At 36.9% G+C, this 21,634-nt stretch overlaps 2 protein-coding genes across 4 annotated transcripts in view; one reads left to right on the top strand and one right to left on the bottom strand.

Moving 5' to 3' along the window:
• Positions 1-3,036, top strand: part of runx2b (RUNX family transcription factor 2b) — a 29,479-nt gene extending 26,443 nt beyond the window's left edge. For all 3 annotated transcript variants that reach the window (XM_047801305.1, XM_047801306.1, XM_047801304.1), the window contains one exon: positions 221-3,036. In XM_047801305.1, the coding sequence (XP_047657261.1) occupies positions 221-708 (488 nt within the window). In that variant the 3' untranslated portion in view covers positions 709-3,036. The remainder of the gene's footprint in view (positions 1-220) is intronic.
• Positions 3,037-9,523: 6,487 nt separating this feature from the next.
• clic5b (chloride intracellular channel 5b) lies at positions 9,524-21,111 on the bottom strand. Its single transcript, XM_027150044.2, has 6 exons — positions 20,474-21,111; positions 12,627-12,736; positions 12,365-12,490; positions 11,223-11,329; positions 10,849-11,030; positions 9,524-10,716 (listed from the first exon to the last, which is right to left on the bottom strand). The coding sequence occupies exons 1-6, from the start codon at positions 21,017-21,019 to the stop codon at positions 10,552-10,554; spliced, it is 1,236 nt and encodes a 411-aa protein (XP_027005845.2). The 5' UTR covers positions 21,020-21,111; the 3' UTR covers positions 9,524-10,551.
• Between the last annotated feature and the right edge of the window lie 523 nt (positions 21,112-21,634).

The following is a 21,634-nucleotide window of genomic DNA, read 5'->3' as shown; positions in this document are numbered from 1 at the left end:
TGAATATTAATATGAATAATTAGGTTTCATTGATGTTCCTTCATTATTACTAATTAAGAAAAATAGCCAAATTGTGTATGTGAACATTAATAGGGAGAAAATTATCTACTATGTGAAATGTATTTAATATAATGAATGTATTTTAAGATAATTTTCATTTATGTATTTTGTTGAGAAAATGTGACTCAGTTTGAGAGTGCATGTACTCAATTGTGTGCAGGTTCCACAGATCTGACTCCTTTTCCTGGGCAGTTCGAGCGCCAGTTTCCCGGTTTCTCCTCCCTCACTGAGAGCCGATTCTCCGGCCCACGGATGCACTACCCACCAACGTTTACCTACACGCCCACACCTGTCACCACAGGCATGTCTCTGGGCAGTGCTCATTACCACACATACCTTCCCCCACCATACCCGGGCTCCACTCAGAGCCAGAGTGGACCATTCCAGAGCAGCAGCACCCCCTATCTCTACTATGGGGCCTCTTCCGGTTCCTACCAATTCTCTATGGTACCTGGGGGTGATCGCTCACCATCCAGGATGCTGCCCACCTGCACTAGTGCCTCCACGGGTGCCTCGTTGGTCAATGCCAGTCTTCCCATGCAGGCTGATGGAGGGAGCGGTGTAGATGAGGACGGCAGTCACAGCAACTCTCCAACTGTCCTCAATCCAGCAGGAAGGATGGACGAAGGAGTGTGGCGGCCATATTGACAGAATTGAGGAAAAAGACAGGACCATGTGCCCATCAGACAGGTGAACTCCAAACCAGACACATGGTTTTAAAGCACAAACCCTACCAGGACCGATGTCCTATCTTGCTGAGACATTCTCTTTTGCCTTGTTAATTTTTAATCTTCATCAAATGTCACTTTTGAGGAGTATTTATGGAACAAGGTTCTTTAAAGGGACGTATTTAAACACAAACTCTCATGGCAGTTATTGTTATTTGTATACCTGCAATTCAAAATCCATTTCTCTGAAACCAGTAGATTATAAAAAAAAAAATACATATGGTTAGAAAAAGCTATGAGTGATTTGTAAGTTCTTGAAAAGGAAAAAAAGGTAGTTAGTCTTGTTAGGTTTGTGTTAGATTTTAAATGCATTTTAAAGCACTGAGCAGCAGTTGGTTTCAATTGAATATGACAAACCAAATTTGTTTTTTAGGTCTAATTTTTTTTTTTTTTTTAATTTAAGTAATTTAAATTATGCGTATTTGGTGAACAGATATTGAGTTGTAAGTTATAAAGCCATAACTTAAGTAATGTATTTTGAACTTGATTCATAGACGGAATATTTTTGTAATGCATCTATGTTCAAGTTAATACTGAAATTGATATGTAATTTAAAGATACATTTTCTGTGCCTTAAGCCATTTTTCTTCCGTGTATTCTGAGATACGTTTCCTATCTCCGCGTATAATACGTTATGAAAGTTCTATTCTTATATAGCAGATCATCTTGCCATTTTGAATTACTGCTTTAATGCTCAGTACATAAAGTTCTGAAGCCATTTCATGTTTGTCTTCAAATCAAAAATGGCACATCCTCTTGGAATCTCTTTATTGATTATAGCTTAATTATTTCAGTTTGTATGCATCCCTGCTCAGATGAATCCTTCAGTGTTAAACCTAGTATAAGCTGAAAGCGCTTGAAATAGGGGCTATAACAGAAAAACTACCAAAGCCTCTGCAAATCAAGGGGCCTGCTGTGCACCCACCTGAAGACTGGATCAGTTTACTGGAGCCTAATGAAAGCCACACACGCTATTTCACTATGTGAAAATACTCTTTATTCTCAATACGGTATTGCTCAGAGAAATGGCAGCTAAAATTCTTCCCCATGGAACATCAGTGATTTTTGATATGTCTGAATTCTGAGTATAATTTCAGTACACTTTTATCTAATCAATACTTTTGCTGGAGATTAAGGTTGCACAATGTTGGTGTTTTTTAGTTATTAAAAGTATCCAATGACGTTTGTGGTTATTGATATAAGAATCAGCTCTACTTCCAATTTGGTGATCGATTTAGTACTGAAAAGCAAGGGAAATCGTAAAATATTTACCGTAAGCTTAAATAGCACTTGTTAAAAATTAAAAATGTCTAATTTTGTGGTACGACAACCAAGCATACCCATTTTACTTCTTCCAAATCGGGGCTTTTTTTTTTAACAGTATGTTGGGATTTGCTAAGCCTTCATGCAAAGTAAAGCAACAATTAGACACATCTTTTCATTTGCTTTAATATTCAGTGCCTTATATTATTCACTGCACAACAACAGAGAAATGGGGAATAGTGTAATAGGTACCCTGTGTCAGATTAAGATGTATGCATTTATGGGATTTGTAATGCTATTAAGCATGTTTCTAATGTTCATTTTTCTCAGTGAGATAAGCAAAGCACTTATTTATGCAGTTCAATCACATCACCGTGCCACCTAATTTAAATGGTTTTCACCCTTAGTTTTAACTGTACTGATGTTACTTGGAATTTGACATCTAAGTTTGTATTTAGAGTTTACAGCTAGATTTATGTCCAGGAGATTATTGAGACGTACAATTTACACCATTTGTCATGTTCAGTTCTGTCAAATAAATGTCATTGTATGGACCTGAGTAGATCTGTGAGAATGAGCAAAAATGAAAATTTGTTTACAAAGTGTTTACAATATTGTGATTGTAGATAGTAATTATATGAGGAAAATATACCCCACTCCATTTGTGCTTATTATTCATTTTCCTTTTTTTTTTTTTTTTTTGTAAAATATTTATCTTCCCTGGTTAAGCTACCAGAGGGCCAGGAATGTTGGGTGGGTGGACGTTTATGAGCTAATTTCTCTTTGGAGCTTGCATGCTTTGCTTCACTTGCACAAATGTGTTTTATTTATCATGTTTCTCGCCTTAAAGTTATGTGTCTTCCTTTGTTATTAAACAATGGTTACAGGGAATGACTATCATGACAACAATGAGCTAAATTGGCATTTATTAATAATGTATATTGTACTTGTTTTCTTTTATAAGGAAAATAAAAAAAATTCTTATTGCAACAACCTTGTCCTTCTCCAGCAGTTTGCCACTTTGCCGAAGCCGATGCTGCTTTACATTGTGCCCTTTGCCACTTCTGTGCTTTTTTTTTCCCTCTTACGTCTTCTAATGTTTACACACCCTTGACCTGAGGGAAGATTAATGGACTGCATCCATGCATCCAAAATCAAATCACTAAAAGTTTCATTACCTTGTCCATGAACCTTATAGGTGGCTGGCGCTGGATCAGAGTGTAGGTCCCGGATAGTGCCTCAGCACCACTGTACTACATACTTCCTTGCAGTGCTCCATGGATCAACATTTGCTTTGGAGCGTCTTAACTGGCACTGTGCTGCTGGCTACAGCCTCGCCTTTGTCTCTTCGAAAACCAGGCCTCAGTCAAAGGCCTGAGAGACTAGGACTGTTCGACATTATTTCAAGACATAACAGCTGTAATCAGACTATGCTCTGTCTTCAAAACTGAGATCATTTTGAGGTAAACTGGGAACTTTCCAGGGATTTCCCTGAATATAAAATGAGAAAGAAAAGTGGAGAAGGTTTCAGGTTTACATTCCCCTCATTCCCATAAACATCTAGCAATTAGGATAATGACCTGTAGAGAAGAAACAAAAGATGGCTATATGATCTTTTCTTAATGTGTTTAGGGGGTTGACGGCAAGAATCTTGGAAAAGAGTCAATGCACTATTTGAGCTGGCACTACATCGTATAGCGTCTGATAGAAAATTCTGTGAGGGTTTTATTTTTGCTTGGACATCAGTCTTCGCATCTCTACACACACAAGAAAAGCGAGAGAGGCCGTACCCAAACCAGTCAACACCTCAGTGTTACGCTGCCCAAGATAAACTTGATTCTGGCAAAGTCTCAGCCACAGATGGCCTGTATTAAAGTCCATTTGAAAGGGCCTCTAGCATCCACTTAGCACTACATGCTGCTTTCTGCTACACAATATATGCTCTGGGCTATTACATAACATGCTGTGGCACTTTGCACATGAAATAGCACTGTGTTCGCTGAAAAATTACTTTACCTTTTGCATATAACATCGCTCAACTCATTCTCGATGCAAACTCGGATGGGGTCATGTCACTCTTAACACTCTTGTGCTGAATGTGTTGTCTGAGAAATAGCATGCTGGCAAATCTGAAAGTTTAGCATTTCAGTGAGCTGTTACTGTCAGCAGCGACCTGGGTTATGTTTGCTAGACTGAAAAATGTTTTAAAGAAGTGAAACAGTAAGAACACTACACAGACGTATATGTGAATAAATCTGCTGTGAAGCTGTGCACTTCAAGCAGAACGTGTATGGCACTGAGTAACACACCAAATAACATTTTAAGTTTTCTTTAGAAATATTTCTGTAAAAGAAAGAACCTCAAACCTCACAGAGACATTTTATTGTAACTGTTTGAATATCTTGTGAGTATTTTCATCTTTTTACCTGACTGTAGAGTAATCATTATTTACGTATGCAACTATGGTTCTGTGAACACAAGATTGTTTTAACACCTGGACACCTTCTTGTGCATGTACACACACATATGCCAAGATGTTACCAGAAAGTCACATGGTGACCATATTATCTAAGTGTAAAATAACCTCATCTGCGGTTTTCTGTCTCAAGTTCCCATATGGGTCACTGCTGGGTCCAGGTGTCAGGAACCCTGAAAATGTGACTGACTCACCCTGGGACTGACTTATCCAGCTGACTGGATGCTTGTTTGTGATTCCCATTTGGGAGATTCCATGTTTTCCAGGAGCAGCAGGCTTCTAAGTACTACCCATGAGTACTACTTCATAGAATGGTATGTCATGGCAGAGGACAGGCATGCAGCCTGCCTAAAGGCTGAAGTCGTGGCATCCATCACTTAGTGGGCCAGCCTTTGATAAAAGATGTGGACATGTGAGACATGTCTGTCCAGAGACACCTGTGGGAGATCTGATGGCATGGCTCTGACCATTCATTCCTTGTCAAGGGATAATGAGGCATCCTTATGTGAATATTTCAAAATGTCACCTAAAGGTACTTTATTCCACACCATGGTTTTGCATTAGTCTGTGCTCTTCTAGGGTTGCAGGCCTAAAGAAAATCATATCTGGCACTAGCTATGAATCACATTTCAGCCCTGTATCCTGGTATCCTGGCCTACCAACAAAAAGACAGGTATAAACACTTACCGTCATCCCAAAGGGACATTTCTTGAAGGACTGAGAGGCGAGTGCCAAACAAATTCAGTGTTCAAAGCAAAGTTGAAATAAGAAGTTGATAGGAGTCTAGAATCAGCTTTAAGGACAGGTTACCTGTAGCTCTAACTGTATGAGCAGTCATATGATTTTGTGATAAGATACCACAATACTGTTGCTGTATTCTCACATATTAGCAATGAATTAATCTGTGCTTTTGATGATACAGTATGTGAACACCCTATAATAATGTTGTGAATATTAAAACAGTTTGATCAAAGTGTAAGCAGGGTGTTGGTGTTGTACATCCATGGTAGTGAAGCAATGTGATGATGTACTACTTATCTTTAACAGTATACTACAAATTCTAACTTTCTCAAATATCCTAGTCACTGTCTATCAATATAAAAGTATACTGTTACACACATGTTATTCTGATTGAGTTGCTGTATTTTGTTGTTAGCACCCTTTACACCATATTACACCATTTTGTCACACAGCATTACTGCATTGATTTTAGATAAGTTGAAACCGATTCATTGATTACATTTGAGTATCTCAGCTTGCCATATCAGACTCACATTAAGATCATAAACTTTACTATTTTGCTTTGTCAAATGGCTAGTTCTGTTAGAAGGAAAGATTTTACCTATAGGCTTAGTTTAAGGCTTTTTTTTAATCACTTCAGCTCGACTACTCCATCTAGTGCTAAAATGACATTAATGCTGTTTGTAAAATACTGATAAGAATTTAAGAGATAAGAAAAATGTGCCTGGTGTCTGTATGTGTTGAGACACAGATTAAAACAAATTCAAGCCTACAAGAGCCTTATTAGAAATTGTTTAGAGTTTCAGAAAATATCATTTGAGCAAAGAAAAAGATTTACTTTTGATTAAGCACTTTTTTATGGTTGATGTCCTCATAATAACATCAGAATTTTATACTTGTTGTCCTTATTATCAAACTCTTTAGTGATGGTAAAATATTTAAGGTCTTTTGACCCATAAATACACAAAATGTGATAAATTTTAAATCTCTACGCTATTACAATGCACACAAAACCCAAATGCCCTATAATTATACTAATTTAGAAAGTCTTCTAATATCAGGACCATGGATAGCTACCAGTTAAACAATAGCTTTCTTTGTTGAGTCCATAAACTGGTGCCAGGAGTCTCAGGTTATACACCATCTAAACTGCTCATGATTGAGTGTTTCAGGCACCAGAACATTTGACAGGACAGAGCTCTGAATTGTGCCAAATATTCATGCAACACAGGCCTTTTCCATAGGTTTGCGCCAAGCAGTAAAATGTGAAATATTTGGACAGAAACTCCATCTTCAGATGTAGCCAGCCATAGTGGAGCATGGGCATGGCTCTCGTCAAAAAAAAATAGCCGTATAAACTTTTTGATGGGGCCGAGTGTTAATTGAGAACTAATGAACTGGTAACACAAAACAGTGCTTCCAGTGGCCTTTTCTGATGACTGACATTCAGGCTTGGCAAAACCATGCCAGTTATTTCTGATCTTCTGTTTTTGGGAAATGACAAAGTAATTGCAGCTATCAGGGTGTACCAAAGTGTTTCATCAATGCCCATGTCTGCTCTTCGTTTAGACTCCGGCTCTGTCTCTAAATATCCCAAATCATGTTATTATATTAATGACAGATTTTATAGTTTATGACTGGAAAATCAAACATTCTTGATTTCCTGGGGAGTTTGCAGAGATTTATAAAGCTGAATGATAAAGAAAATTTTTCTTGACAGCCCTGCAGCTGTGATGGCTTCTGTGGGCAATGCTGAATGCATAACCAACAGATTGTTCTCTTATGTGGAGAGATATACTGTGTGCTAGAAGATGGAGGAGAGGAACTCAACTGTCCTTACTCCTTTTTCAGGCACAGAGTTGTTTCATAAAAGAATTATAATCATCTCAGACATAATGTGATCTCTGTGCCCACATCCCGCCACAACAGGAAGATATGTCGGAAATTTAATGAAACCTAAAATGTCAGTCATGGTACACACTTGATTCCAGGTTAAATATTATGGATGAACATCTCTTTTATATTCCTGGTTTGAATCAATCACATTTGTGGCTAAGTGATATACTATGCCTCATGACTCTCTGAGCACTAAATTCAAACACTACCTCTTTGATCTGCATTTAGTGCAAATAAAGACTCTTTCTGTGCCATCTCAGCCATCACTGATGTCCAGCGTGTGAATATTTTGCCAGAATGAAGTGTTCTGTAGCCAGGGGTTCCTCTGGTTAGGTCGTCAACTCCATACTCAAGCCGCAGGCGTGCGCCTGTCATAGCACTAATCCCCATCAAAGTCCACCACAAGTCACTCACACTGCAGATTCTGCGGAACTAGTCCCATGCTGAGGAAAAACTCAATACTCTCTTGCTGTATGAAAAGCCAGATTTGGGTTTCTTCCACTTGCCTTAATAAAAATGATATCCTCTTTTATAGCGGAATCTTCTAGACCATGATTCTGCAGTACTCTGTAAAAACTAAGGACCAAGAGTAGATAATAGAGAAATGTTAATGGAAGACATGGTTTTATATTTTTTAAATTACTTGCATGCAGAAAAAGGCTTTTATGAAAAAGCATGGTCCATGAATTTTACAGATAGTAATTAATTTCTGCTATAGCAATAAAGAATGACTTATTGACCATATTATATTATGTAAACTTTTAGAAGATAAATTACCTCAGTATATATATATACACACTTCCCTTTAGTATTTTTTTTTCTATGTAAGAAGAATGAATTGTGTATTGCTTTGGTCCTGCAGAGTTGAGCTTGTTCACTCTTCGCTTAAAAAGACAGATTGGTCAGGACTAAATGAATTCTGACTGCACATATATGCTCTAGAAAAGGAGAAATTAATGAAAATTTGTACATTTTATTAACAATAATAAGCAGAATGGAATATGGAATCTGATTAGCATTTCAAAATGTTTAACAGCACTAATCAATCTGTGGTGGTAATGCAGTAGTTGGAGGTAACATACTCAATCATAGTGCAAAAAGCAGATATTAACACCAAGTTCCAATAAATTGTTTGTCTTCCAACAAACCTGAGTGATGCTTTAGTAGATAAGTATGCACTGTATCTGTTTATTCTGATAAATTAATCTGATTAAACTAATCTATAAATATAAATACAATAATAATAATAATAATAATAATGATGATGATGATGATGATGACGATAATAATAATTATTATCGTCATCATCATCATCATCATTATTATTATTATTATTATTATTATTATTATTATTGTTATTATTGTTGTTATTATTATTATTATTATTATTATTATTATTATTATTATTATTATTATTATTATTATTATTATTATTATTATTATTATATCCATCCAGTCTTCTTGTATGTCAATTGCAAAATAAAATAATAATTAAAAATCCCACATCCATAGAGAAGACATTTGATTTCTATTGTAACAGCACAGACTCACATTGTTATGTGTATGTAGCTCGAACTCTCAATTAATGTAAACCAGGGGACAATATATAATCAGTGTCTTTCGATTGTCTTTTCATATACATAAGGCCAGAGAAGTTGTGTATCACTGGTGTTTGTGTAAACAGATAAAGTCTTACAGCCCTGGATGAGCGCAGGACATGTTTGACATACATGGTGTACTGTATATTATCTTGCTTGAAGAATGTTGAAATTGAGTGAAGAGATCCAAGGCGTAGAATGTTTAAGAACTAATTATGTTAAGCAGTGAGGCACAAGCCCTGGACATATTTTCTTACTTGTGTGGAAAAATATGGCTGGCTCCATTTATTTTTCTGCTCTGTTATTTCTGGATGGAGCTCGCTTCGGGTAAATAGTGCTGCTCCCTATTGTAAATCTGATGGGCGAAGGTCTTTGGAGTGAGGAAAAAAGTGGATGGTTTGGACATTTTTTCCACCCTAATGATAGACTAGAGGAACAAGAGAGCTTTGATATATAGCCTGGAAGTCAGTTTTTAAATCTGTTTGGGGTCATCACTCTTCAACCTCACAATGAAAAGGACAGCTCGAAATTTCTGTTGGTTAACAGACAATGAAACGCTGATCTGTGACCTTGCTTAGCTTTACCGTTTGTCTTCTCACCTTCACTATGCAAATTGTTTTCAGCTCAGATTTTATATTTCAACCACACACATTAAACCTCATCATTCAATTCCAGTCTAAGTTCCATTTCCTTTAATATAATCCCTATATAATTATATTAATTAGCAAAAATGGTGCATTGGGAAAATGAAATAAGGCAAGTTGACCTGTATAAATATTATTTTATTCATAGAAGTTCATGCAGGATAGGCCTTTCTGGCGCCACACTCCGCTTTCATATCAAATGTTTGTCCAAGCCACACAAGAGCAGCGAGCTCCATGAGGACCTATCAAGTCTGTGGAGCTGTGTGCTATTTCAGCAGAGCTGCGAGTAGAGGAAAGCTGGAGAAAAGCCCGACTTCACTGCTTCACTTGATTTACCAGCGTTACGGCATGTCATGAATCGGCTTTGCCACACGATTCAAAATACAAATTTCAAATTAATCAGATATCATTTTAGGTCTGGACTAAATCTTTTAAAATGGACAAAAAGATAAGTAAAATTCACAATAAGATGCAGTTGCAGGAAAGTTAGAGGATGTCTTTCAAATCAAAATAAGATATATATACTTTTAATCAGAGAGTTCTTTAATATTTAAGCTGGGAATCTTTGTATGCACATATCCTAATGGACAGATTTTAAGGCATTACTGACATATTTAATATTGTACTTACTTTTACTTAATACCCACTGCTCATTTGTTCTATTTTCATAATACTTTAAACCTAGTTTGTGCATTCCTATTAAATGTTTTACTAAATGTAAATTCAATCCTGAAAGTCATCATCAAATTAGAAACTAGAACCTAATAATTAATAGATCCTTTAAGGTTTTAACTGTTAAACATAATGTATATGCATGTCAAAGACAAATAGTATCTTTATTACATGGCAACAATCTAACAATCTATTTAAATAATAGGAATGAAAAAAAGAAACCTTGTGGGGAAAACAATTCATCTAGCCTCGACAGATAGTTCAGATGCAATCACTACAGGGGAATGAGGCTTCTCTGGCCTGCACCGAGTCATCATATTTCTTTATTTAGTGCTGCAGAATAGAATTCTGGCTAACCAGAACGGTTTCATTGCAAGATCTGTTTTCAATGATACAAAACTAAATTTTACAAAAACCAATGCAGTCTATTTCTGACTGCACCTATAAAGTCTAATTGCTCTGATAGTTGAGCTTTATTTCACCAGCCATTTGGCTACATCCTGGTAGGCCAGTTCGATCTCCTTTTCTGCAGGACAGGTGTTGATGAACTCATCTCGAGCATAGGCGCTGTTCAGGTAGCGCCACACTCCTGTCATATCAGCAGGAATATCGTAGTTACGATACTTTTTGGCCACAACCTGTAAGGAGCCAGGACAACAAGTTTGAAGTAGGTGTCAAGCCTCAGCTCTTCTTTCAGTTCTTTTAACTTTTTGATTCCTAAATGCCTTCACAATATCGAATGCTTATGTACATGGCTGTGAGCAGCTCACCTTGACTATGTGGAGTTTTGGCAGGAGATTGCAGTCTGCCAGTGTGAGTTCGTTGCCATCCAGGAAGTTGCGGTTAGAGCTTTTCACATCCTCCATGCTGTCTGCATCTATCTCCTCAGGCAGCGGGCTGTTCAGGTATTCGTCCAGCTTCTTTATGGCTTTTGTCACGTTTTTCTCCAGCCCTGCCACAATCCATGTTACACACTTAAATAATTCAGATTGCAACGTGTTCATCATTAATATACCTAGTATAAGTTCCAGAAAGAACAATATTCATATCATTTTTAAATATGGCCACACTTTTGGCACACTACACTGTCTATAATATACTACATCCATTCAGAAAATCAAGTGATCGGGTTTGACATGTCTACCTCCATTGGCTTCTGGCCTTGGGTTTTTGATGTAAGCTGAGAACTTTGCAAATATGTCAATCCCCGCTGTGTTGGACTCCCTGTGCTTGGCTGCCAGCTTGGGGTATCTGAGGCACAGAAAACAGAAATATAGCATTCTCTACTTCCTTTAGGTAAATACACAATCTGTGTCATTTAATAAAATCTGTGACAGATTTCAAAACATAAACTCAAAGCTCAGTATTACAGACAGAGGGCTTTATGTATTGCAATCAGCACTAAAGAGTGTATCCTTGTAGCGTGTGTATAGAAGGAAGGAATTAATTTCAAAATTTCAAACTATATATGAACATGATTGGTGATTCATAATGCATAGTACCAATCCAATAAAAACACACACACAGTTGTCAAAAAAAATTAAACGGTGACCATTAAATAAACTTTCACTAATTTACAAATAAATAATCACTCATTTGTCAGTGATTAATTTGTTTGACATTTATGGACATGTAAAAAAGAAAGTACACCCTCTTATATGATTATATGTTGTTCGTTTGAATTTGTATTTTCAAATTTTAAGATAGGGAGCACGGCGGCTTAGTGGTTAGCACGTTCGCCTCACACCTCCAGGGTTGGGGGTTCGATTCCCGCCTCCGCCTTGTGTGTGTGGAGTTTGCATGTTCTCCCCGTGCCTCAGGGGTTTCCTCCGGGTACTCCGGTTTCCTCTCCCAGTCCAAAGACATGCATGGTAGGTTGATTGGCATCTCTGGAAAGTTGTCCGTAGTGTGTGAGTGTGTGAGTGTATGAGTGAATGAGAGTGTGCGTGAGTGTGCGCCCTGTGATGGGTCGGCACTCCGTCCAGGGTGTGTCCTGCCTTGATGCCCAAAGAACCCTTGAGATAGGCACTGGCTCCCCGTGACCCGAGAAGTTCGGATAAGCGGTAGAAAATGAATGAATGAAATTTTAAGATCTGCTAAGGACCTGCTAAAGTTGTACTTTCTGTTTCATATGACGGCACTTGTAGACTCATCACTGCATAACTATTTTATTTGTGTATGTGTGTGTGTGTGTGTGTGTGTTTAATTAAAATAAATAAATAAATAAATCCCCCCTCAAAAGCACTCTAAATTTCACCAAAGTCTACAAAACATCTTGTTACTTACTTTGGTGGTGCTAACACTTCTTCTAAAAACTCTTCAATTTTGTTGATGTCTGTCTTGACCTCACCATTGTACGTGAGAAAAGGAGGGTGTGTGCCTGGAGCCAGGTTATGCAGGTCAGCTGGCTTCCTATAAAAATGTGATATGACAAAATAAATAATATTTTTCTTTACCAGAAACTAAAAAACAAGAGTGTGTGTGTGTCTCAAAAGCTCTATTTTAAACACTATAAACCAGTAAACCACTGTATGAGTTGGATTTTCACCTCTTCAGGTCCACAGTGGTGACATTGAAGACAACTCCTTTGAGCCAGAGGATCATAAAGAGGCGCTGAGAAAATGGGCAATTCCCAATGCTCTCTCCATCACTCCCAGCCTGCAAAACACACAACACATAAAAATTCTCTCTCATACAACACAGCCTTAACTCACTGACTTAACTCACTGACTTACTGTAGTGACAACACTCTAGTGAACTCTGACATTTTTATAGTAGATGTTTTGTGGAAACCCTATGCAAGTTCTAAGAGGTCATGCATTATTATACATTTTCTTTCTTGTTTTCTCGTGATCTCGACATAACAACAGTTGTTTAACATCGCGTTATCACCTGAAATTTCCATCATAAATTTACCAAATGCCTGGAGCAGAAATGTACTGAGTGAGCCCCTGATTAAAGTAAAAAAATATATGAAAAATATATGATGCTGCGTTTCTGCCTCTAGAACATGCTCTTATGTCGAGATCACGAGAAAATTAAGTTGTGATAAATAAACAACTTTTATGTCAAGGTCACTGAAAAAATTAAGTCATGATAATAAATAAACAACTTTTATGTCGAGATCACGAGTGAATTAAATCGTGATAACGAGTAAACAACTTTTGTTATGTCTAGATCACGAGAAAATTTAATTGTGATAAAAAGTAAACAAGAAAGAACAAAAAATAATAATGTATGGCCTCTTAGGACTTCTGTAGAAGCCACAAATATGCTGTGAATATCAAAGGTCAGCAGAGGTCATACAACAGACTGTAGTTCATGATGTCCCAAGTTGCTTAAAACTGAAACTTGTCTGCATTTCAACTGGTGAAAAACAAACTCTACAGGCAAAGCAATAAAGTACAACAGCACCATCTATTGGATTCATTATATATCTCATATGTATCCTATTCCTAAGGAAACTGGTGTCATACTGTGAATATTTCACACTGTGAATGGTTTCATATTCACAATAATGCCTAGCAGAGCTTAATATTTCTATCTTAAACAAATTTGCTAAATTTGCTAAATCATGAAATCTAAATGATATCTAAGAAATATACATTCAAAGATAAACAGTTAATTTATCGAAATGTCTAAAAGAACCAAAGTATAAACATGCAATAGGAATAACAACAGAAGGTTTCCTTTGGGGGAAAAAGGTTTCAGGTAGAACTTTGCGATATACACATTACAGTGCACTATTTTGGGAAGATTGTAGCCTAATGTAAAATATACAGTAAAATCCTAAACTAATCCCACAGTGCATCACAAGAAATTAGTATCCAAACCATAAAGAACCTTCCTAATGCACTGATAAGGGAATAAAGAACAGGATACAGGTTAAGAATAATAGAGGGTTTTTTTTAGTATTATTCAATGTCTCTCATAATAGTACTGCATTCTAGATATCAGGTATAATAGCCACTTGACATGACAACATCTAGGATCCTTAATAAATTAGCACACTAATATCTAATGCACTAAAACATTGTGCATGAGGAACAAATGGAGGCACATCCTAGTGATAAAACTGACACTCCAGCACTGTATCTATGCAAGACCAGATCGGGTGTCTAAACATGGCTGCATGCTAGTTATAGAAAGTCTACTATGTGACCAGGACAACAAAAAGTTCTGCTTTTTCTTATAACTACAGTCAAAAAAGGCAGAATTGGTCATTTAAATGAATTATCTACGTATTCAGGCATGTACCGATTTCCAGTCATTGCACTGTATTATCTTTAATCTAAAAACAAAACCCAACAGCTCATTTATTATACATAAACCTGCAGGGTTGCATACAATAAATCAAAGTAGCAAAATCCATTTGTTCAACAAGACTGCATGCTTTATAATCTTCTTCTCATCCTGGATAAATGCAGCTTAAATAAAAGATTATATAATATCAAATCATATTGCAGCTTGCTGTGAAACCAACAATAGGTCTGTCAGAAGGGACAGATATTGGTGTGTAGCTTAGAGAAGGGAGGAGTTCTTTTTACATCATGGAGCCTGTGATGCACTTGGGAGAAGGGACAGTTTGTAAAAGTCAGACACGCTCCATTTCGCTTTTAAACACTCGTGTGTGGACATGAAGATTCTGCAGGAAACAAAGGTACTTCAAGTGCTTGTGTGTGTGCGTGTGTGCATGTGCGTGTGTGCATGTGCGTGTGTGTGTGTGTGTGTGTGTGTGTGTGTGTGTGTGTGTGTGTGTGTGTGTGTGTGTGTGTGTGTGTGTGTGTGTGTGTGTCTCTTCCAGTAGACACCACGTTAGCAAGTAAAAGGCTGTTTCCTCTGCATCAGCACCTCATTAGTTGTTTGCTTCTACAGCTGCTCCTCTCTCTGAGGAGGCTTGAGGCTGGTACATCGCAAGCGGAAAACCTGATTTAATCTTCAGCATAGATATATTACAACTCATCAACAAACATATGTATAAATATGTTTGTTGATGAGTTTGTTGATATATCACAGGCTTTTCAACATATCCAACATTAAATAATGTCTATATGTAGTTAATAATCTAATTGGACTCTTCATGCATTGAGGTGTAATGCTGTAACTCTAGAGTAACTATTGCATTACATAGATGAGGGAACAAAATAGCTTTACCAGGATGCAATCTTCCATAATTTTTTCATGCCCCTTCTATCTCTTACCTTGACAAACAATTCAAGTTCAGGCTCTCGGCCCCGTCCTTTTGAGGTTAGATCGGTCATTGTACAGGTAGTTTTTATGGATCCGAGTTCAGTCCAAAACAGAGCGATCCTATCACCTGTTGCTTACATCTTCTCACTTTGTCCTAGCAGTCCTCGCAGTGCTACTGAGTTTCTGCAGTAAACGTCTGTGCCTTTCACCAAGTATGTTTACAGTAGCTTCTCTCTCACACAAGCAGGCATGCAGATAAGAGTGCACTAGTAAAAGGTGTGCAGCTTTGCCAGGGGAGGAGCTCTGGCCCTGATTCACCCCATGTCATGCACCTGGGTCCAACAACAGCTGGAAGAAAACATCACCTCTGGAGCACATTCTGAGAGATCAGTTTGATGCATTCTAACAGGCTTTGATAGTGATTAAGTTTCTGGAAATGTCAGAAATCTATTAAATACATAACAGATTACAAAATTGCTTCATAGATAAAAGAAAGATTACCACTAAAAGAATTTATCCTGACATTATTCCTGGGGTCTTAATAATGTTCCAGAAGTATCAGACTGCTTCTAATACACAACATTCAGTCATGGCCTAGAAACAAAGAGTAAAGGAATTGGTTCTATCAATATTTAATACAACTGGACAACATGTAGCACTCTGACGTGCAACGATAGGTTATATTTGATCAGCCTTGGAAGCCCAGGGGAACAAGATTCCTGCTTAAATATTTAATGATTTAGCATTTGGTTTTAGCACCAGGCTAGTCTTTCAGGGTTTAATAAACAGTCTATATGGGGCCATGTAGATCTGATCTGCGGTTAAAGTAGATCAGTTATATATATTTATATCTTAGCAATACTAGTGTGAATTCCAGATTCATGTAATTCTAATTTTTAATAGATGCACTGTTTTGAAAGGCAACACACGTTAGACAAACAGTATATCAGGTTACTGATGGTTCTCTTCTATCTGTAACTAACAAATTTTACACCTGAAACTGCAACTGTCATGAACCTCAAGTAGTAACTTTACCACATGACTTCCAGTCAGGTTACTATTCCCGTTCACCTTACTACAACAGAAAACATTCTAATACACACACACACACACACACACACACACACACACACACACACATATATATATATATATGGCATCACTTTTCTGAATATTGCCTAGCACTTTGGTTAGCAGACGGAAAAGGCTACTTTCTGTACCTCCCAGTGTCGAGTTCAACGCAGCAACAATCTGGACTGTGCATGGTTGAACAAACAAAGAGCTAATGTGGTGTGTACATGTTTTACAATTTCACTCATACCACTCAAAATTTCTGTTATGGCCTACCATTTAAACAAATTTTAGCACTTACAAACTATATCCAACAGTTTGTGGACACCTGATCCTCACTCACATATATGGATCCCCTATATGTTCTCTTATACTCCCATATGTATGAAGAGTTCTCATGCTCTCCAGTAATACTCTTGTGGTTGAATGAGAACAAATTGGCCGCAGCCATGCATGGTCCAAAACATAGTTGAAAGCCTTCTGAGAAAGGTAGAGGTTATTATAACAGAAAATAGGGACTTCATCTTGATTGTGTGTCCAAATGTGCATATGGGTCTGATGGTCATGTGTCCACAAACTATAGTTTATTAACATTGGGGCAGCCAGAAACTTCTTACTGTAAATGCCAATAGTTCATTTCAATAATCCTCCAGGTCTGTCCAAGCACAATAGGGAAAATCATTGAGTGGATATCCATAGACACCTCCACCTCCATCATGAGGACTCTGCCTATCAACTTGGCCCATCTGAAGTGATTAATTACTGGAAAAGGACATAATCTGTGTGTCCAAAATTCTAGTTATCACAATATCTCACATGATAAATGTATCTCAATGAAGTGCATCATTATGTCATACAAATTAGTAACAAAAAGACGCTGTACATCCCCATCCTTACTGCTGCCATCGGGTTCTGTGTATTTGTGTTCTGTTTCCTTTAAATTATGGTTTAGTACATCTAATGCTGCCTCCTAGTGTACAACCCATATTGCAAGTTAGGCAGATCCACACTGCACATCACCATGATTTGCTCACAAATTCATATGCAGCTAGAGAAGAATTAACCAGCCATAATCCATCCATCCTGCTGTGTTGTTTATCCTGCACCTGAACTCACAGTTAGTTAAGATATAAGAATCTTATGCATTGCAACAAAGTATGTCATAAAACTAACATTGTGAATTTGCCTTTAGTTGCCACAATTGATTGTTCTTATTTATTTGGGTTAAAGAGAATTACATCTGTTGTGTGTAGTTATTATTTTTTAACTAAGTATATTTATTTATAAAGTTTTTTTATGCATGAAATAGTGTTGCATTAGAGAAGTACATCTACTAACCGAAGTACATCTACATCTACAGGACACAACTTATATTTATTACTGCGTGTATACTAATAGGACGTGGCTCAGAAAGAAGTGACAAGTATTTTTTTTTTTTTTTTACCAAAATCACTTACAAAGTCTAATTGGAGCAGTGGATTTTAAATGAAACATCTATTTTTGTGCTCTCTGGCACAAAACACATTATATTAAGAAATGTGAATTACCAATTGAAAAACAACCAGGCAGCCCAAGACACATCAGCATATATGTGCTGTCTACAACTAATACATTGTAACATATCAATCGAAACATTTGTATGTTAACTATCTGCGCTAAAATGGATATTGTGCATGTTTCATGGCTTTAAAAAAGCATGAACTCATCTCAGACCTGATTAGATCAGACCATGACATATTTGAGTCAAATAGAATAAGACATTCCTCTCTCACAAGAATAATGATAGATACAGTAACATTGAACTAATATTGAGCCGCATAAAGTTAAGCAAACATATCACATAGAATGTAAATCCAAACACAGGATGTTAAATCATCAAAAAGAAAAGTGTTTTAACTTTGGCTGTTACCGTTTCTTCTGACTTTTGAATGTTGGGAGGCTCTTAAACCATTAAACTCCCAGGTCCTGTCAGCAGTTTCAAAATTCCTGGCTCTCAACATTCTAATTAGTTTTGCTGTAGTTACTGATTAATTTAAACCAGTTACTGAATAATATGAATCATCACCAGTAACTGATTAAAATGTTAAGGGCCAGCTGAAAAGTTATAAATATATAAAAATAAATAAATAAAATACACTCCATATAATCCCAAATGCATGGCATATAATCCCAATAGACATGGCAAATCCCTAACCCTTGGTGAACTTGAACTGCACTACTGAGCAACCTATAAACTTCTTTTTTACATGAGCTATGCCTGCATGACTGAAACTCTGGGTATATCAGTAGCAGCAGTTTATATATATATATATATATATATATATATATATATATATATATATATATATATATATATATATATATATATATATATATATATATATATATATATATATATATATATATGTGTGTGTGTGTATAAACAACTTATGTTGGACTTGTAACTTTAATTATAGGTTGGCTATACTGATAAATGATAAAATGATATTTTTGATTTGGTAATTATTAATGTGTGCATGCACATACTCATGAGTATATAAGTATATACAATGAGATATAAAGAACAGTTATATGATATGAAACAGCACCTCCTTCACTATCATTAAGTCATTTGAACATGCTATATAAACATTCTAATGGAATAGATAAACAGTAGTCCATGAAGCCCGGTTTGAAAGTGCTTCATTATACTTCATTTAAAGCTAAATACGTGTTCAGAGAAATTAGCATCATGGTTTGGGTTCTGTTTTTGTCAGGAGTATGAGCAAAAGTCAACAGCAATATATATATAAAAAACTGAGACCCCTTGTAATCTGTTATTTTGTAGCATGGCTGAAAACTCACGCCCTGTGAAGAAACTGCCCATGACAGCTTTTCTTTTATTACTGTGATCTATGAAGATCATAAAACACTGTGGTGTAGTTTAAATGGTTGTAAAGTCAGCCATTGTAGGCTGTGTTAAAATATATACAATACAAAGTTGGAATGTAAAGTTCTCTTTAAAAAGCCAATGCAACCAAACACAGCACATTTAACACATTGTAATCGCTACAAATATGATTACGTTTGTGGAAATTAGAAATAATATGAATTCTTTATTATAGCTCGATCTAAATCCTTCCAAACACACACCTTACTCTTGTCAATCACTGTTGCTCAATCAGCAAAGTGACCCCTTTGCGTACTGAGATTATAGTGCCCCTTCTATCAAAAAGTAAAGAGAACACATGGGCTCATTTGCACACACAGGTTCAGCCTGGTTTCCATGACTGTACAGTTACCTGGTGAATGATTAAACAGCACTGCAATGCCCTGATGAAACTATGACCAGAATTCTGATACAGAAACAGATTTTTTTTTACCAATATTTTGTACCATGCTTAAAACCCATCTCTTGGTTAAACACACAATAGTACACTATCATATTCGGCCATTTTGAGCATTATCAGTTTCAATAATTGGCTAGAAACCAAGAGTTTAGAACAAAGTGTCTTCAGGAAAGCAGTAGTTAATAATTGAGAAAGCTGACTGATTGACTGGGATTTTTCTTGCTAAATTTCCATTGTGTTCTGGATATTTCTTATCTACACCTAAGACACTCATTAACCATCTCTTGAAGTATCAAAGTCAAGACAATCATTCCATGCTATGGTTTATTTGTAATTTCTGTGTGGAGATCATGTGTCTTTATTAAGCTGTTTCAGGCTGTAAAATAGTTGATAGAATTTAGGAAGTGTCATTGAAAGCTGGACTTAATCTAAAATGGTTCAAGTCCAAATGATGGTTATCGCTTTTATGCAGCCACACCTACATGACCTTCAGTCAGCAAATTAAGGCTGAAAGGTCCTTATGGGTGACAAAAGCCCCTGTTTATGAACAATAGAGGGAAACGAAGAAGAAGAAGAAGAAGAAGAAGAAGAAGAAGAAGAAGAAGAAGAAGAAGAAGAAGAAGAAGAAGTACTTGTATTTAGCATTGTTCTCTTTTCCCAAAGTTTGCAACCATTCAAAATAAGCTCCCATTAGATAACACCCAGAGAGTCATATACCAGAGTCTGACTAGAGTCGGACTCTTGTTCTAAATGTGTGTATGCAACTTAAATATAATGTATATTTTATATAATGTCTGGCTCCTACCTTGACAAAGAGTGCAATTTCAGGTTCACTGGAATCCAGAGGTTTCTCCTCATCTTCATCATTGCTATTTTGCACTGGTTTAAGACTGTATTCCACCACTTCTTCCTCTGTTTCTGCGGCTCTGCCCTTCGGCAATGAGTAAGCCATCATCATCCCATCCTCAGGGTTGTCTTCATACGTGGCTTCCAGAAGCTGCTCTTCATCACATGGCTGTCTTTCAGTGGACGAAGCGGATGAGCGTCTAGACGCTGCTTCTCCATTTTCCCCTGCTGGAACCTCATACAAATCTACACCGTCCTGAGCTTCCTCCATCTCCTGTACCTCTTCTGTTGCTTCACTAGTGTTCATGTATTCCGGAGACAAACTTCTTCCTGACTTGTTTTGCACATCAATCTCGCTGTAAATCGCTTCTGGTGTAGGCGTGTTATTTTCAGCCAAAGCGCACTGGTTCTCGTACTTTGGTTCATTTTGAGCATCTGGCTCATCAAAAGGCTTTTCATACAAATACTCCTCGTCTATTTTCTCATATATATTCTCTTCTGCCATGTTGATTTAAGCCTGAGAGGTTGGGCTGAAGTGCCAGAAACGTGCACCTGCTGGTTAGGGCACAGGACAGGAGTGAGGGAGCGCGTGGGCAGTAAACAGCACAGACTCACTCACTAATGAACTTTGCTCTAGGGCTGTCATTTAAATGGCTGAATTACAAACAGCTCCCTGTTGCCTCATATTGTGCACTATATAGGGTCCATAAATCATTATTTATTACTCTATATAGTGCATCTATATAGGAGACTATTAGGCATTATGGGATTTAATTAATATGAAGAGGGACTCGAATCAAACTCCTGCTTGCTGTTTATACTGTAGGATTCTAGAGCTATTTATGGGGATTTCTCTCACAGTGTAGCTTGTATCCGACTGGACTTAAGAATCGGTACCATGTAGAGTATTCAGTGGGTTTTTTTTGTGTGTGTTTTAATGAGAGGATTTCACTGCATAAAAAAACCCTTTCTGGTATATAAGCACTTTTTTATTGTAGGGTCATATATCAAACATTTAAAAGCTAGAGGAACCCAGAAGAACTGAAAGTTCTAGGTTTTAAAACAAAATGCTACAGATACATTCTACAGGGTCCATTTAGATTATCAGGACACTTTTTTG

Source organism: Tachysurus fulvidraco, chromosome 16, assembly GCF_022655615.1.
Source record: "Tachysurus fulvidraco isolate hzauxx_2018 chromosome 16, HZAU_PFXX_2.0, whole genome shotgun sequence".
Taxonomy (NCBI): Eukaryota; Metazoa; Chordata; class Actinopteri; order Siluriformes; family Bagridae; genus Tachysurus; species Tachysurus fulvidraco.
The sequence above is the reverse complement of the archived record's forward strand: the minus strand, read 5'-3'. Positions and strand labels throughout refer to the sequence as shown.

Coding starts and splice junctions, on each gene's coding strand:
- clic5b (XM_027150044.2), bottom strand. CDS start 21,019: ATGGCAGAAGAGAATATATATGAGAAAATAGACGAGGAGTATTTGTAT. Junction 12,737..20,473: donor AAATTGCACTCTTTGTCAAG/GTAGGAGCCAGA, acceptor TGTGTTTTGCAG/GCTGGGAGTGATGGAGAGAG. Junction 11,031..11,222: donor AAGGCCAGAAGCCAATGGAG/GTAGACATGTCA, acceptor GGATTGTGGCAG/GGCTGGAGAAAAACGTGACA.